The sequence below is a fragment of the Takifugu rubripes genome, chromosome 20, assembly GCF_901000725.2.
Source record: "Takifugu rubripes chromosome 20, fTakRub1.2, whole genome shotgun sequence".
NCBI lineage: Eukaryota > Metazoa > Chordata > Actinopteri > Tetraodontiformes > Tetraodontidae > Takifugu > Takifugu rubripes.
In genome coordinates, this window is record NC_042304.1 from 11105389 (window position 1) to 11123015 (window position 17627).

General features: G+C 41.3%; 4 protein-coding genes across 7 annotated transcripts; 2 read left to right on the forward strand and 2 right to left on the reverse strand.

The window, feature by feature from the left end:
- Window positions 1–90: 90 nt before the first annotated feature.
- Window positions 91–1191, reverse strand: LOC101079169 (receptor-transporting protein 3-like). The gene is made up of 2 exons (XM_003974274.3): window positions 958–1191; window positions 91–503 (listed from the first exon to the last, which is right to left on the reverse strand). Exons 1-2 carry the CDS (start codon window positions 1101–1103, stop codon window positions 167–169), a joined length of 483 nt encoding a protein of 160 aa, XP_003974323.2. The 5' UTR covers window positions 1104–1191; the 3' UTR covers window positions 91–166.
- A 2413-nt stretch (window positions 1192–3604) lies between these two features.
- LOC101063383 (deoxyribonuclease-2-beta-like) lies at window positions 3605–4553 on the forward strand. Its single transcript, XM_003974289.3, has 2 exons — window positions 3605–3733; window positions 4044–4553. Exons 1-2 carry the CDS (start codon window positions 3646–3648, stop codon window positions 4376–4378), a joined length of 423 nt encoding a protein of 140 aa, XP_003974338.1. The 5' UTR covers window positions 3605–3645; the 3' UTR covers window positions 4379–4553.
- Window positions 4554–5041: 488 nt separating this feature from the next.
- Window positions 5042–8318, reverse strand: LOC101063606 (receptor-transporting protein 4). Its single transcript, XM_029828652.1, has 4 exons — window positions 8289–8318; window positions 7417–7514; window positions 5914–6079; window positions 5042–5458 (listed from the first exon to the last, which is right to left on the reverse strand). Exons 3-4 carry the CDS (start codon window positions 6051–6053, stop codon window positions 5122–5124), a joined length of 477 nt encoding a protein of 158 aa, XP_029684512.1. The 5' UTR covers window positions 6054–6079; window positions 7417–7514; window positions 8289–8318; the 3' UTR covers window positions 5042–5121.
- Window positions 8319–10050: 1732 nt separating this feature from the next.
- Window positions 10051–12719, forward strand: dynlt2b (dynein light chain Tctex-type 2B). 4 transcript variants are annotated; one of them, XM_029828649.1, is made up of 6 exons: window positions 10051–10300; window positions 11499–11576; window positions 11845–11978; window positions 12128–12197; window positions 12266–12329; window positions 12410–12719. In XM_029828649.1, exons 2-6 carry the CDS (start codon window positions 11530–11532, stop codon window positions 12455–12457), a joined length of 363 nt encoding a protein of 120 aa, XP_029684509.1. In that variant the 5' UTR covers window positions 10051–10300; window positions 11499–11529; the 3' UTR covers window positions 12458–12719. The 4 variants fall into 4 exon arrangements, with proteins under 4 accessions (XP_029684509.1, XP_029684511.1, XP_029684508.1 ...); XM_029828648.1 differs by lacking the exon at window positions 10051–10300 and adding an exon at window positions 10999–11037; XM_029828651.1 differs by lacking the exon at window positions 11499–11576.
- Window positions 12720–17627: the final 4908 nt, after the last annotated feature.

Here is a 17627-nt window from a genome sequence, read left to right on the forward strand (position 1 = left end):
ATAAATATATCGATCGATAAATCGACCGACAGACCGACCGACCGACCGACAGACAAAAAGAAATATAGAATCACACAAGCATTGTGTATAAGTTTTAAGATTTCTTTATCACATTTATTTCCACCCGAAGCCTTTACAAATCCAAGGTGACTAACATGATTTCAATCTAAATGCCCCCGCTCCTGCAGACACCTGCCTTACAGGCCTCACAGTGTTCTGGCTCATGGTTGTCATGGACCTCCAGGGTAGCACTTCGGCCGGACCCAAAATCCACCGCCTTGCCGTAGCACTTTACTTCTATGTGCTGTACCAGCTTCTCCATGAGGATGTCGATGTTTTTGGGCGGGATGCTGGGCATCGCCATTGGAGCATTGCTGCAGCTCTTGCATCTCTGGCGGAAACGCTTCACCTTGACTGTGCCCTTCTTTTTCCACCGGCGCATGTGGAAGGCTACCTTCACCTTATCGGCGGGCCATCTTCTCTGACAACCACTGCATTTGAACCTTGAAAATGAGTTTGAGTATGCACAGTCTTGATTATCACTTTTAAAATGCAAAGCTTTGACTACAGAGAAAAAAACAGCAGTCATTAGCTGGCTTGCTATTTGGGTAGTTAATGATATGTATTTTCTAAATAGGTTGATAAGATTTGTTTGTCGACTGAGAACTGTGCCATCTCGTGGTTAAAACTGTGAATGACAGCTTATATTTATTGCATCTAGCACAAAGTGTCAAACATTTTATTTTATAGTTGACATTTTCACTGAAAGACTTTTGTGGTTTTTTTTGTATTTTTCCCCCTTCATTGCATCAACATATGAAATAAGTTATAATACTGGGTGCGATACATTCAACGTCTATTTCTACAGAGACTAAAACAAAATATTTCTATAAATTAAACAGTTTGTATGTGATTTTTATTCATGCCTAAATACAGTAAACTTGGCCGTGCACTTACCGCGCACTGGTGTACAACATAAATGTTCTCCAGCCTGGTTTTGGGTTCGGGTCAATCTCGTCATCAAATTCCAAGTTCCAGGAATTGTCACATTCTAAAGCTTTTATGTGACAAGCAAAGTTGCGTCTCCATTTTATATTGTCCATTCCTGAAGCACGGATGCCTGAAGAAGAGCAAAAATGAGATGGGTGACCAGAGCAGAGGAAAACCCACAATGACTTGTTATCAGTTTCAAAGAGCAACTTATGTATAAACTGAAATGAAAGTGAAACTCGTTTCCTTGAGTTTTCCTAGTCTTTTTTTATGGTCTGAAGAAACAATTCTGTTTTTATTGCTTCCATTATGTGTCAATTACACACTTGTCACCAGCTATGTATAAACACAAATATATTTATATAAAATATATTTTTCCACGTCAATAGAATCCTAAATATAAAATACTCATTTATTTTACATTTTCCAACCCCCTCAGTGCAAACTTTTGGAACAACCCAGCCTGGCAGAAGGAAAATACATCAAAATACATCTTCAAAAATTGCAATGTACACAATTACTATCAGCAACTTGATTAGGATTGATTAACAGAGTTTCTTTCTTATATTTTTTTAACGCAGCCCTACTAACCTGTCCCCTGCTGCATTACCTTTAGCAAACTGTGCTCAAGCACTAATTCCCCTGACCAGGATGGGTGATGAGCAACTCTCTCTACAAGACAGAAACGGTCCCCCAAACCCCTTCGATGATGTAACTACTGACCTAGGGCCTCTGACACATACATTTCTAAACTTATCATTTTTGTTAACGGTTGTTTTTTCCATCAGAAAACTCAAATCTAGAGCATACTTTAGGTTTGCTGCCTCTAGGGTTCAGCTTTATACTAAGTTAATGTCTTATTTCCTTCCTTCTCAAAAATTGCAATGTAAACAATAACTTTCAGCAACTTAGTTATGTTTCCAAGGCCAGTGTCATGGAAACGAATCTGAAAGAACGCACTAGTATTCAACACTTCCGCCTGCTGGTGACACATCGAATGAGACGCACTCCAGCATTCTTCTCCAGTCCATTGCAGAGGAACGCGAAATAAAGTCTGTTTATCAAATCAATCTTTATTTATATGGCACTTTTCATACGCTAGGTAGCACAAAGTGCCTCACAAAGGATAAAAACAGCAAAGAGAACAACAGAATTAAGAAAAGGACAGAGACACACACATGCATACAACACACTTACACACACACCCACACACATAAACAAGCTGAGGCAAGCTGAGACATGGCTGGGCACCGAGACCTGAGGCGAAGGAGACATCAATCAATTATGACATCAATCTGGACGCTTATTTGCGTTTCTCACAGATTTTAACAGTTTTAATCACAAAAACGTGTCAGCGGTCCAAATCAAGTCACATACAATAATAGGCTGTACTTTATCACGTGTGTATTTGGCATGTGCTTAAAACACAACAATAATCTGTTAACAGGAAATCTTAGTGTGGTTCCGTAGTTTGTAATCCTAAAAACATTTTTCTGAGAGGTGGTTCTTAACTGACTCACCTTCGTTGAGCTGTTTTATTATTTCATCTGTCACCTGTAGCAACAGTGGTGTTGTTATTAATTATATGGACTTGCAACCCACAATCATGTCACACCTTTTTCCAGGCATGTCCTGCAACAACTAAAAGACAGAAATGTTAACCAAAGAAAACCTTCTGCTTGTTGAAGCTGGTGATGACATTGATCATCATTGTAAAATAAGATGAACAACTCAGGAGCAAAATTAAAACATTCCTGTCCAAATATTAAATATACCTTGGTTGTTTGGCCTTAATTAGTGAAAGACAATTTAAATCTGGTTGTTGAATCTTAGCAACTGTAGTCTGTTTGAGTTTGTTGAAGACATTTGACCTCTCATCCAAGAGGCTTCATCAGTTTTGACTGTTGGGGGGTTTCAGATAATTGTACCGTTCAGGAGCCACCGAGTTGTTGGTTGCTCTTGCTTCTTGGATGAGAGGAAAACATCTTCAAGGAGATCATCAGAAAATGTTTTCACTTAAATTTCACCTACACTGGGTAAAAAGAAAGTGTCAACACAAAAGACTTGAACATTTTGACTTATCTGCTTTGTGTATCAAGCATGGTTCAATGAACGTTGAAAAAAGACATACAAACAATTTTGTAATTAGACTTTTGTCTGATAACAATGTTTCTCATGCTTTGTTGGTTTTGGCAGACAGAATGCTGCTAAACTAAATAAAACCCCTAAACCTTCTCTGTCTCTTTTACATTGGCATTTGCTGCTGGAGCCTTCGGGTGACATGAATACTCAACAAAATGACTGTACAGTTGTTGTTTCTTTTCATTCAGTTGTGTACTTCAGACTCTGTTGCAGGATCCACGGCAGAGTAAAATGTTAAAACAATTCAAAGAGAAAGAAAGTGACATTCAGACAGAAGCATTCTCCCCAATGCTTCCCTAGCTTTGAGGAGGACCTCGAGGAGCTACTGGCTGGATTATCTTGAGCTAAAATAATACCATTTCCTGAACTGCCCAGGCGACAAATAAGCACTAAGCATAGGTGTGCAAAAGGCTTTAAACAGGGAACATTTCGCAATCAATGAACAAATACTGGACTTGGGCAGTAACACGTTAGCCTGAGTAGATAGTGTGCAGCTTTAAAGGTACTGGACAAATGATTAGGGACAAATGGGCGGAGCCACTTCTCTCGGTCAGGGGAGAGAAATTTGTCAGTTTTGCCAAATCTGAGCATTTTGTGGATGGTAAGTTGTTTTTAATGTGCTGACGGGCAGTTTTATCAGACATGACTTGCATAACCACTGTTGACAGGTGAGGATTGGCAGCCAGTTTTGGTTTGAGCCTCCTCAAAAAAGATTTTTTTGTTTTAGAAATGTTTGCATTTTTAGAGGCCTGAAAGCTGATTCATCAGGGCTTGTACTCTATAATGTCATGGAATTCTTTTGGAAACACTTGTAGTGGAAGATCAAATACTTCAACAATGGATTTCCTGTGTATATTGTTTTGTTTAATGCTGTTTATTGTTATTTGTCTAACCCAACGATGTTTACCCAGACATCTATACAGGCTGGGTGGCTCAAGATCTACACACCGACCTGCTGGTGGAAACGTGGCAGAGGCAAAGCCACGCCCTGCCCTCCAACTGCTCGCTGCCCAAACACACCATGAACATCAAGCGGATTCGGCTCCCCGGGTCGGTCCCCTTCCAGTCCCACTACGACCACTCCAAGTGGTGCGTGTCATTGGCCTTCAAGGACCAGGTGACCTGCCTGGGGGATCTGAACAGGGAGAGGGCCCAAATGTGGCGCGGAGGAGGACTGATCTGCTCCTTTAACCCCAGGATCTACTCGGCCTTCAGGCTGCTGGTGGACTGGTACATTGGCTGTTAACAGGAAGGATTTCCTGCTACAGTGAAGGGTTTATCAGAAAATCCACACGTGTTTCAAAATGTTTTTGTCTTTGCTTAAGAGTTGTCTCAATGTAAAAATTCTTATGTGTATTTGATCATACTGTTCCTTTTTTATATATTTTTTTAAACATTTGTCTCAATACTTGCCTGTTAAATGGTCTCCTTTGCACTTTACTTGGTCCTCAAAACAATGTTTAAAAAAAAAAAATCTCTTCCTCGCCCTCCTGGGCGGTGCCTCCTTCAGACTCGGGTCCTCTACCAGAGGCCTGGGAGTCTGAGGGTTCTGCGTGGGATCTTGGCTGTTCCTAGGACAGCCCAGTTCTGGACAGAGATCTCTGATGTGGTTCCTGGTATCTGTTGGAGCCAAGTACTCAGCTTACTGCCCCCTAGTGTCCAATCACTACTGGGACCTCTGTTACCTTCATGCCCCACATTCTCTCTATCTCCTCCTTCAGTCCTTGGTATTTCTCCAGCTTCTCCAGCCTCTATTGCTCTGGTGTTCAGGGCCTGTTCTTGTGCAGCCATGAATATCTATCGATAAATATATCGATCGATAAATCGACCGACCGACCGACCGACCGACCGACCGACCGACCGACCGACAGACAGACAAAAAGAAATATAGAATCACACAAGCATTGTGTATAAGTTTTAAGATTTCTTTATCACATTTATTTCCACCCGAAGCCTTTACAAAGCAAAGGTGACTAACATGATTTCAATCTAAATGCCCCCCCTCCTGCAGACACCTGCCTTACAGCCCTCACAGTGTTCTGGCTCATGTTTGTTGCGGACCTTCAGGGGAGCACTTCGGCCGGACCCAAAATTCACCACCTTGCCGTAGCACTTTGCTTCTATGTGCTGTACCAGCTTCTCCATGAGGATGTCGATGTTTTCGGGCGAGATGTCGGGCGTCTCCATTGGAGCATTGCTGCAGATCTTGCAGCTCTGGCGGAAACGCTTCACCTTGACTGTGCCCTCCTTATCCATCAGGCGCATGTGGAAGGCTACCATCACATTATTGGAGGGCCAGCTTCTCTTACAACCACTGCATTTGAACCTTGAAAATGAGTTTGAGTATGCACAGTCTTGATTATCACTTTTAAAATGCAAAGCTTTGACTACAGAGAAAAAAACAGCAGTCATTAGCTGGCTTGCTATTTGGGTAGTTAATGATATGTATTTTTTAAATAGGTTGATAAGATTTGTTTGTCGACTGAGAACTGTGCCATCTCGTGGTTAAAACTGTGAATGACAGCTTATATTTATTGCATCTAGCACAAAGTGTCAAACATTTTATTTTATAGTTGACATTTTCACTGAAAGACTTTTGTGGGTTTTTTTGTATTTTTTCCCCCTTCATTGCATCAACATATGAAATAAGTTATAATACTGGGCGCGATACATTCAACGTCTATTTCTACAGAGACTAAAACAAAATATTTCTATAAATTAAACAGTTTGTATGTGATTTTTATTCATGCCTACATACAGTAAACTTGGCCGTGCACTTACCATGCACTGGAGCACCACATAAATGTTCTCCAGCCTGGGTCTGGGTTTTTCGGGTCAATCTTGTCATCAAATTCCAAGTTCCAGGAATCGTCACATTCTAAAGCTTTTATGTGATGAGCAAAGTTGCTTGTCCATTCCATCCTGTCCAGTCCTGAAGCACTGATGCCTGAAGAAGAGCAAAAATGAGATGGGTGACCAGAGCAGAGGAAAACCCGCAATGACTTGTTATCAGTTTCAAAGAGCAACTTATGTATAAACTGAAATGAAAGTGAAGCTCGTTTCCTTGAGTTTTCCTAGTCTTTTTTAATGGTCTGAAGAAACAATTCTGTTTTTATTGCTTCCATTATGTGTCAATTACACACTTGTCACCAGCTATGTATAAACACAAATATATTTATATAAAATATATTTTTCCACGTCAATAGAATCCTAAATATAAAATACTCATTTATTTTACATTTTCCAACCCCCTCAGTGCAAACTTTTAGAACAACCCAGCCTGGCAGGAGGGAAAATACATCAAAATACATCTTCAAAAATTGCAATGTACACAATTACTATCAACAACTTGATAAGGATTGATTAACGGAGTTTTTTCTTTGTCCTTTTTTAAATATATATTTTTTTAACGCAGCCCTACTAACCTGTCCCCTGCTGCATTACCTTTAGCAAACTGTGCTCAAGCACTGATTCCTCTGACAAGGATGGGTGATGAGCAACTCACTCCAACTGAATGAGGACAGGACAGAAATGGTGTTGTTCAGTCCCCCAAACCTCTTTGAGGGTGTAACTACTGACTTAATGCCTCTGACACATACATTTATTAAATGATCACTTTTGTGAAAGGTCATTTTTTCATGGGCAAATTCAACTCTAGAGCGTACTTTAGGTTTTCAGCCCCGAGGTTTCAGCTTGAGAGTAAGTCTTAATGTCTTATTCTCTTACTTTGTTTGAGTCTGTATCTTCATGATTGGACTCACCTGTTACACCTTTGTTTTTGTGGCATTGTGCAATACTTTGGCAGACCTAGGTTGTTTTTATGAATTAGAACATGTTTTAGAAATAAATTTGATTTGGTATGGGACATGTATGCATTTAAACTGTTGTTTCTGCTTCTGTTTGGAGCAGTGTGAAGCAGCTCGCACACCTTAGTTGTGTTATTGTAAATGTTTCTGTTCAATTTTCACAACACTCCATCCTCACAAACAATGACGAGAGTCACATTGTTCATTTGTATTGAGCACTTTTAGCACATTGTGCACAACTGTGCTCGTGCGTCGGTCTGAAGAAGTGTTCCTTGCTTAAGGGTACACTCATGCTATCCCAAAAATGCAATATTTAGGGGGAAAACTTGCTTTTATGGACACTACAGCTTGCTAGTTTGAGCGCACTTTGTTGGCTTTGTGCATAACCACTGAAATTGCTGCGGTTTCAATTTCAATTTCAAAGTCAGCTTGCTGAGTCAACGCCTCTCACCACCCAAACTACATACTTTCTACGTACCTGTACATTCTTTCCAGACCTCTTTCACTGATAGTGACAGGTTAGCCTTCTGCTGTTTCTCTCTTCTTTCATGCTTGGCTCTTGTTTCAACTGCCTGACTGTGCATACAAACCATGCAGCAAATAAACCAGCATGTTTCTTTAAAAGAAAAAAAAAAAAAAAAAAATATATATATATATATATATGTACGTGTATCTGTCATCTGACAGACTGGACACATATATAACCAAAGAAAACCTTCTGCTTGTTGAAGCTGGTGATGACATTGATCATCATTGTAAAATAAGATGAACAACTCAGGAGCAAAATTAAAACATTCCTGTCCAAATATTAAATATACCTTGGTTGTTTGGCCTTAATTAGTGAAAGACAATTTAAATCTGGTTGTTGAATCTTAGCAACTGTAGTCTGTTTGAGTTTGTTGAAGACATTTGACCTCTCATCCAAGAGGCTTCATCAGTTTTGACTGTTGGGGGGTTTCAGATAATTGTACCGTTCAGGAGCCACCGAGTTGTTGGTTGCTCTTGCTTCTTGGATGAGAGGAAAACATCTTCAAGGAGATCATCAGAAAATGTTTTCACTTAAATTTCACCTACACTGGGTAAAAAGAAAGTGTCAACACAAAAGACTTGAACATTTTGACTTATCTGCTTTGTGTATCAAGCACGGTTCAATGAACGTTGAAAAAAGACATACAAACAATTTTGTAATTAGACTTTTGTCTGATAACAATGTTTCTCATGCTTTGTTGGTTTTGGCAGACAGAATGCTGCTAAACTAAATAAAACCCCTAAACCTTCTCTGTCTCTTTTACATTGGCATTTGCTGCTGGAGCCTTCGGGTGACATGAATACTCAACAAAATTACTGTACAGTTGTTGTTTCTTTTCATTCAGTTGTGTACTTCAGACTCCGTTGCAGGATCCACGGCAGAGTAAAATGTTAAAACAATTCAAAGAGAAAGAAAGTGACATTCAGACAGAAGCATTCTCCCCAATGCTTCCCTAGCTTTGAGGAGGACCTCGAGGAGCTACTGGCTGGATTATCTTGAGCTAAAATAATACCATTTCCTGAACTGCCCAGGCGACAGATATATTCACGTATTAAATTTTCTCCGCACTGCCTCACACACTGAAATCTAATCAAGAAACTGGCACTAAACCATCTGGTTATCTGCATCAACAGCCTTGGGTGGAGTCCTCACAGGCAACTGTAACCTTCTGTAAACTGCTCTTCTTAAACCTACATCACAAATAAGCACTAAGCATAGCTGTGCAAAAGGCTTTAAACAGGGAACATTTCGCAATAAATGAACAAATACTGGACTTGGGCAACAACACGTTAGCCTGAGTGGATAGTGTGCAGCTTTATAGGTACTGTATATATACAGCTAAAAAGGTTATTATTTTGTTTGCCTGTCAATATACCAGTGTCAGAAGCAACACCATGAGAAACAAGCATGTTATTGTCCACATATGGACAATGTATCTATCAACAAATAGATAAACACGCAGTTAAACTGTGAATTTGCTTGAGCATTGAGTTAAAATTTTACTGACACAATCACTGTTATTGCATCATTCACCCAAAACACTAAGGCGAGTTACATTAGTTTTCTGCCTTTCATTTAGAATAAACTGTGTTTTATTTTGATTTGGGTTCATTCACGTTTCAGCATTTACATTTTGAGGTCTCACGTGTACAAACAGCGTGTACAAATAAATAACATTTTATATATGTATCGATATCTAAACGTGGCCACTGGGTGGCGGTATAATCCAACACAGTTTTCTCCATGTATACAGCGATTCACATTATTGGTAGTTGAGATAGACTCATGAATACGGACTCATTTATTTTATACAGCAATGTCGACAAAGTCCCTATCAGCATAGCTTAGATGGTGACACTATCCCACACTAAGCCTTTTATCATTAAAGTGATACTCTATAAAATGGGTTATATATTTTAGTTATTCAAATCGAACCCCCCTGCCTTGGAGAATTGGCAGCATATTAATATATGAAGAAGTGTGCTTTTTAAAAATGTATTCAGCTGTAAATTATAACAATTGATCATTTTAACTCATTTCCCTAAAGTTCGTAAAGCTGAAGCTGAAGCATGCAGTGAAATGGAGGCGTTACATTCACGTGATCGTGGATTTACGCCATGCCTATAAAACAGACAAAGTTTGCATGATGGACTGACATTTAAAAAGACAATCCTATCTAAAGTCCTTGCCATTTGAGGAAGTCTGAGTAATAATAATAATAAAAAGCAGCAGCTCCCCTTCAAAAGACCTGATAAGAGTGAGCTGAGCTGAAGGGATATAGATGATTTGTGTGACAGCTGGATTAAGGCCAGGGTTAGGAGTCAAGTGTTGACATTTAGGAAGGATGATAGGAAACAAGATGCCCTTTAGAATCTTCCTTTTCTGGCTAAAAAAGCTCCTCTTTCCTCACGATATGTTTTTAATTGCTGAAGAAATGCCAAATCTTTTTTTTTTGCTTGTTTTTACACATTTTATAAAGCAGCTTTAGTAAGATATACCTACACAACCAACGTGACATTCCATTCAATGTAAAAGATTCCGCGTAAACATGCTTTTATTTTGAAACAAGAACAACCGGAGACAGTTGTTGCTATAGTAACAAAGCTACTCCTGAGGCTAGCTGCTATTACCCGAGAGTGAGGGCTGTAAGAGGCAAAGATTGAGATTTTTTCCTTTTCTAATATGGGCAAAAACTCTTAACTGGGAACGGAACCAGCTTGTAGCAGCATATTTAGCTTGTTAGCGCCTAGCTAGGCCCGTTAGCAACAGGCTAATATTGATGCAGGATGGAGGGGACGGCTACATACCTCATACGACCTAACTATCAACACAAGTGAGTCAAAAAGTCACATTTTATGCTGTCCCGGGCTTATAGACAGTATTTAAAGTGGATTTTATGTTGTAATTCGAAGGGGTGAACGTTGCCTCTGCAGGAGCTCCCACAGCTCCGTGCAGAAGCCTCCTCTCATCCAGGGCACATAAATGATGTTTCCAACAAAGATAGTGGTTTTAAAGCATGTACCAATCCTGAAAACACATCTCCATCTAACTACCCTCATGTAGTTAGAATGTAGCTGGGGAGCTACTGCTTTGAGAAAGCTTCGTCAGTAATTCTATAGCTAAAGTTATTATTATATTATACGAAAGCCATTTTTATTAAGCTACAACACACCAAAGAACAGAAACATCATCCACTAAGAGGTTTCTCCCTCCTATAAAAAAAACATGGCCACACATTTTCACCTCCTCTCATTTGTTCATATCTCCTGCAACAAAAATACATATTTTGGGCACTTGAAAATGAATGGAAAAGGGTTCAAAGGTGACAGACCATGGAACTCCCCCCCCCCCCCCCCCCACACACACACACACAAACTCATGCATTAACACCATGCAAAATTAACATCACCTAAATCTAAAGAACAAATGATGGAAGAAACTTTGTTTTGTTGATGATAAAATGAGCTTTGGTTCAAAGCAGCTGTTGTGATCATGTTACTACATACTGCGCCTGCCCTCTGTGGGGCCGATTCCTTTAAAAAACAAACAATTCAACAAACAAACAATTCGGTGAGACATTGAAACTGGAATCTGATCCTGTTTTCTGCTGCTTTGAATGCAAGAAACATGTTAATCGTGGCACTTCCTGCTACGTGTAGGAGGACATGTGGATGTCACATCTAAAATAGCGTTCTGTCGTCCGCTTAATTGCAAGGATTATTATTTATTTTATTTCCTGTTGCTGCACCATTACTTTCTGTGTGGGCTGAGGAGTTTGTTTGTTTTTTACATTAGATTTAATCTTCCAACATTTGACTAAACAGGACAAAATTCATGTAAATTTATTTGAAGCTTGACCTATTTCAAACAAAAGCCAAATCAACAGATAATTTACTGGCTGTTCCAAGCACACTAAGGTGTCTTTTGCTCACTTTTTGTCTCCCATGACGCTACTCCTCTGGCCTTAACAATAACATGCAAATTGGAATTCATGCCAATTGGATGGTGGCATCATTTACAACGGCTGATAGCAACTTTCCTTGTTGAGGAGCTGGCAACGCGATGGACGGGGAGGCTACATACGTCATACGACCTAATCCTAAATACAAGTGAGTGGAAAGTCCCATTTTACTGGGAGCAGCGACGAGATGAGACTGTTCCAGGTGTCTGACCCAGCAGCCGTTATTTTAAATAAAGCTGCCATAGGTGGGGACACAGAAACATGATCCACTCATGGTTACACGTCTGCACCTCCTCTCCTCGTCCTTCCCCGCTCTCAGCTCCTCATTACAGTTAAATGTTAATGTTAAATAGCCACGTCTTGATCCGCCACCGTTACTTTGCCGTCTGCCCACTACCGAATTTAAACAATTGCAGGTTTAAGCCGGCTATCGTGAAGAAATGTATTCGTGAAATTGTGAGGGAACGACTGTCTGGGATGCACTACGACCCGGAGGAAGTCCCACAGCTGACCAGTTCACTGGCGGAGTGCATTAAAGACAAAGTGAAAGGTATTTTGTCCAAACTCTACTTTTCTGATATGCACATGTACCAGAATTTAAAAAAACAAAACCAAATCAGTGGTTTGAAAGTCGTCGTAAGACACATTACGTGCAGCGTCTGAACATGTACACGCTGACTGACTGTGCCTCTTCTACAGGTTTAGGGTTTGACAGATACAAACTTGTTGTTCAAGTTGTCATCGGAGAGCAGCGAGGACAAGGCGTCAAGTGAGTCCGCCTTGGACACAGTGGAAATACTGTAAGTGACCTCTCTAACACACTTTGTCGCTCACCAGGATGTCCTTGAGATGCTTGTGGGACGCTGACACGGACAACTATGCAGAGGAGGTTTTTATTAATGTAAGTCCGTCCCTCCTTGTCATGCATGAGGGTGTTTACTCATAAAACCAACATAGCCTTTCTCTTTTTTTGTGCCACAGGAGAGCCTGTTCTGTGCCGTGACAGTGTTTGGAAGCTATTATTACTGAGGATTGAAGGATGCCTGCAAGAAAAGCCTCTGGACAACGATGTAAAATGGAACCAAACAGGATACCTGGGTGGTGGCGTGTGTGCAGCCACAGGCGTCTGCACACGATGAAAATCTGTGCTCACCTGTGTGGGGTTGATGCTGGAGTTAAGGCTGGAGTCGCTGCCGTCCTGTTTATTTCCAGAAACCTCTTTTTTTCATCAAATGTCTGGGTTGAATAAAGTTCTCTCCCAATCTGTTTTGAGCAGGGGAATGTAAAAACACTTGGTTTCCTTTGTGCTGTTGGGAGAAAGGCTCCCCTGCATCCAGAGCTGTAGTCTCATTTAACCCATTTAATCCCAAATTTTTCCCAGACACAAAAATATCCAAATCATGTGTATCCCTTTGAAACAATCAATCATAATTTTTAGAAATTTTCATGGAAAGGTGTGTGAAAAAGTGTGTTTTATGATCAGTCACAATTGTGACCGGTGGGATACTGTGTTGTATCAACCATTGAATCAAGACGGAATATAAGACTATTTGACCTGTGCAGTGTGTTTGGGTGTGTGTTTCTGTGTGTGTGTGTGCATGCGCGTGTGTGCGTACGTGCGTGTGTGCGAGCGTGAGTGTATAAAATCCTTATATCAAAGGCTAGTTATTATCACTTTTAAAAGCCTTATACTATCGGCTAGCAATGTGAATACTGGGAGCACTGTTATGAATATTGAGGTTAAGACAAAAAACAACAACAATCATCAATGTATTTCAACATTGTAACTTTAGTGCAACTTACTTAGTGCAACATTCATTTGAAAACGTTCATTTTTAGTGCAGTATACATTGACCACACTGAACATGAAGGTAAACATTTAGGATAGAGGTAGCCGGCTGAACATGCTTTCAAGTATAGGCCTACACTGACCGACTGAACAGCAAAATAAAATAGGTTGAAGAACAAAGAGCAAAGCAACGCCTTGAATGACTAAAAAATAACATCTTTTCCTGCAACATTTATTACATTTTAATGGGGTTTTTTTTTCAGCTTTTCTTCCTAGACTCCAAAGTACTGTTTGTTTGTAACTATGCAACCACTTGTGTGTGTGTGCGTGTGTGTGTGTGTGTGTGTGCATGGTTGTGAACTCTATGTCCGACTGCATTCTCCTGTCTTTCCTGTTTTTCTTCTACACTCCATGGTACAGCTTGAAGCACTCAAGGTGCAGTGGTACTTTGCATTTCTCACATGCATAGGTTGTGCGTTTCTCACAATGGCGACATCTCTGGAACCGGTGCATCGTGTTAATTGGCCAGTGGGAGGCTTTGTCGTATCTTGCCTGATCTTGCCTGAGCTCAGTGGTTTCGTTCCAAACCTTTGCAGAAGAGACTGTGAGACTGTCCTTGAGAAGGTGAGCAGGTCGAAGGTCCCTCCAATAACATCTCTGGCCATTTACAAGAGCACTGTTGATAGACCATGCAAAGACGGGCCACCACCACTTCTTTGACCTGATTGCGATATGGTATCGTGAAACCTGTAGGTCGTGAAGGTCTACACCACCCATGTGCTCAATGTATCGGCTGATGCCTTTTGGTTGTTGGACGTTGTCAAAGGCACGTCGATGCCTGTTCCATCTCTTGACAGGTCTCAGTGTATTTTTCCTCCATGTTTGTTGCCACTGTGACAATGTTATTGTCTTTCCAACGGACCAGCAGCTTCTCTCCTTGGCACAGAACCTCAGAGGTTCCCCTTCATGAAGGCATTCAGTGGTGTGAATGGGACATCAAACAGGCGGTTCTGCCTCATGGTTCCAGAGCTCCCATATCCTCTTTTTGTCATCTCATCCATGATTGAAAGAGTGGTAAAGAGGTTGTCATGGAAGAACTTGCAACCTTGAGGCACCTGAGCTTGCTCTGCCAAACCTATGATAACGCTGGGTCCCTGACACAACCCTGTCTCTGGGAGGAGAGTGTGTGATCCACAATATGGCTCCATGTGGTACATAGCTCCATACCTTGTAACCAAAGCGAATTGGTTTGCCTTTGATGAACATCCATGTCGGCCGTAGTATGGGATCATGCTCTCGTCCACTGACAGCCATTCCTGAAATGGCATGATTTTGTATGAGTGATTGAGCTCAGAGAGGATGGGTCTAACCTTAAAAAATGGGTCATCAGTGATCTTGGTGTTGTCAACCACATGAACTGAGGCCATTATATCATCAAAGCGGTTTCTCCGCATTACACCTGAAATGCTCTCATTGTGTACATCATTGTCAACTGACCAGTACATGTGTCTTCTTGGGACAGAGCTGTATCCACTTGCAATTAGGATCCCATAGAAGGTGAGGAGCTCATCCATACTTAGATTCAGTTGCTTTCCCTTGGTCTGGGTGGAGTAGAGGTTGGACATTTCAACTGTGATCTCTCTCAGGGTGGGTGGATACATCAGTAAGACAACATCCACTGGGTTGGAGCAGCTTTGTTTTACACATTCTGCAGCATTTGGTCTGTATACTGTGTATTCTGGAATAACAGCAGTGGAAGGCCTCTTGGATCGCTTAAATACTCTTTATTTTTGACCACTTGCAGTTTTGCCCTTGGTTCTTCTGGCTAACTTGGCTGAACCCTTTGGCGCTTAGAGGCCCTTGGGTCTTCTGTCTGGACCCTCTGGTGCTTAGAGGCCCTTGGGTCTTCTAGCTGGCCTTCATTGTTATAGCAGGAGGTGGGGGAGCTGGAACAGGGGAGGTTGGGGAGGGGGAAGGGGGTGTGGTGAAGGGGAGACCATCATTCCAATGATGTTCTGTTTGCATAACTTCTGCATATGCATTCAACAGCCTTGCTGGCAAATGACCGGTTTCCCCCTCATAGTCCATGTCAGACCCATCACTGTCACAATCACTGAGTACAGCATCTTTTTCATTTTGAGGGATGATTGCAATGCTGCATGCCTTGTCTGGGAACTCATCTTGATCCAACAAATCAAGAACTTGACTCAAAGTAAATCTAAAAGAAAACACAGCAGAAAGTTTGGTAGTTAGCTAGCTAGTCTTCCTGGGGTTCATGTGTGTGTGGTGTGCGTGTGTGCCTACCTGTAATTGCGTGTGTGCGTGCATGTGTGGAAAGTTAGGTAGAATTAGTTAGCTAGCTAGTCGTGTGTGTGTGTGTGTCTGTGTGTACAATTAGGTACAAAGTTAGGTAGCAGCAGAAAGTAAGGTAGAACAGTTAGCCTATGTGTATTAGCATGTAGATACAATGGGTTATCCCACCGGTCACTATTGTTGCCGGTGACATGTTTGTGAGTTCTATGACCACATTAAACAAAGTTGAATAATTGCAAATGCATATATCAATACTAGACACCTTAAACATGATGTGTACCAAAAATCTATGTCCTATCTTTATGTTAACATATTTTACTAACCTTTTCTTTGGGAGCTTTCTTGCCGCCATCCTCTTCTCTTGGCGCAAACAGGAAGTAAACAGCTCTGGTCATGTGACAATTTACAGTAAATGTGCGACACTGCACATATTTCACTGAGACCCTTTATTATTTCAATATCTGCTGGAAATGCATTGATAGATCATTCAGTAACATTTTTATAGCCTTAGAAATGAAACATTTTTTTACGGTCACTATTGTGACCGGTGGGATTAAATGGGTTCATTTCCATTTAGAGGTGATAATTATTCCAGTGCTCAATCCTGAAGTAAAGTTAGATATTTCTACAGAAACACAGCCGGGGGTTGTTTTTTGACTGAACTACTGTGTTTATTTTGGACCCAACCAAAGACACTGCTCTGTTCTTCCTGTTTTTAAGAGTCAATATTTAATAAAACAAGAGAAACATTTATATTCCTGCTCGAGCTGTGTAAATCAGACATGCAGGGAGTGAGAGCCAAATTAAATAAGGTGCAGGATAAACTGATTTAAGCATCCTACACTGATTACATTGACACCTTCCACGTGTTGGTTTGATTCCTTTTAAATTTAAGTAGAAATTCTGAAGCCCTTCACTTTGTGCTTCTCGGGCATCATGTCCAGCGTCCTGGTAACACTGGGTGAGCTGAATCAAAGCTCGCCAAGAGGGGGGGGGGGCGGTGTTGTCAGATCAGCTCTTCCTACTTCACTAGTTCTCTGACAATAAACATCAAAAGGAGAGCCATGCGGGGCAAAACCTGGATAGTTTTCTACCCCTCCTTTAAAAACAATGAGCTACTACCAACCTGTAATCACTCATGACCTCCTATTCCACTTGCCCTCAAACCCACTCACATGACCATCACGGGGTCAAGATCTGCCCCCCCCATTGTTAACCCTGATGGAGGATTTTGAGCCTACTTTGGTTCCACCACTCCAGATGACAAATGGGTGACCTCTGCTGAGACTTTTGTTTATTAGATTTAAATCTAATACGAGTTGCTGGCAGAAACGTGTCAGCGACCTTGGGAGATGATGTAATCCGACGGTGTGGCCGTGTAGGTTGTTGCCAATGCCAAGGCCCGCGGAAGTGCTCGTCGCGGGTTCTCATGTGCAGCATGCGATGCTATTTGTGAGCATCTCTTGCTTTCATTTCTTCAGAGCCAAAACGTCGACGGAAATATCTATAAAACGGCACTAATTATCTGAATATCAGGTTACAGACTGGTAATTAAACTAATCAGGGACAGTAAAGGGTAATAATCAGTGGGTGGGTTGAATGCGTTTGCACCTATAAGGACTCTAACCTGACATCTAAAAGGAATTTCATCTGCGTCTTCAGGAGGTTTTCTGGAGGTTCCACCCCTCCCCCACGCTGCAGTTGTGACAATGTGTGTTGGTGACGAGATCAATTTGTAGTTGAGTAGCCTCACAGCAGCCACACTGCAATGTGGATTTGATTTCACCGGGTACTCTCCCTCTATACTCTCCCAATCACTTTACTTTGAGGGAAGAGGAGCCACCGCTTGATTCCTCCGGACAATATTGAGCCTTCCGATTCAATTTATCTTGGATAATGGGTATCGTGGGGAGCGGGCGCGTGGTGGGAAATTGCTCCGCTTAGGAGAAGATTGAAGACTCTTTTTTCAACTTAATTGGCAGGATATTGCCTCGTTCCTGATGGTCTTCATTAGCATTGGGACCTACGGTAGAAATCTGTGGACACGCTCACTGAAGTGAATGATTTGCACATGCAAGTGGCGGGTGGTGGCAGTGA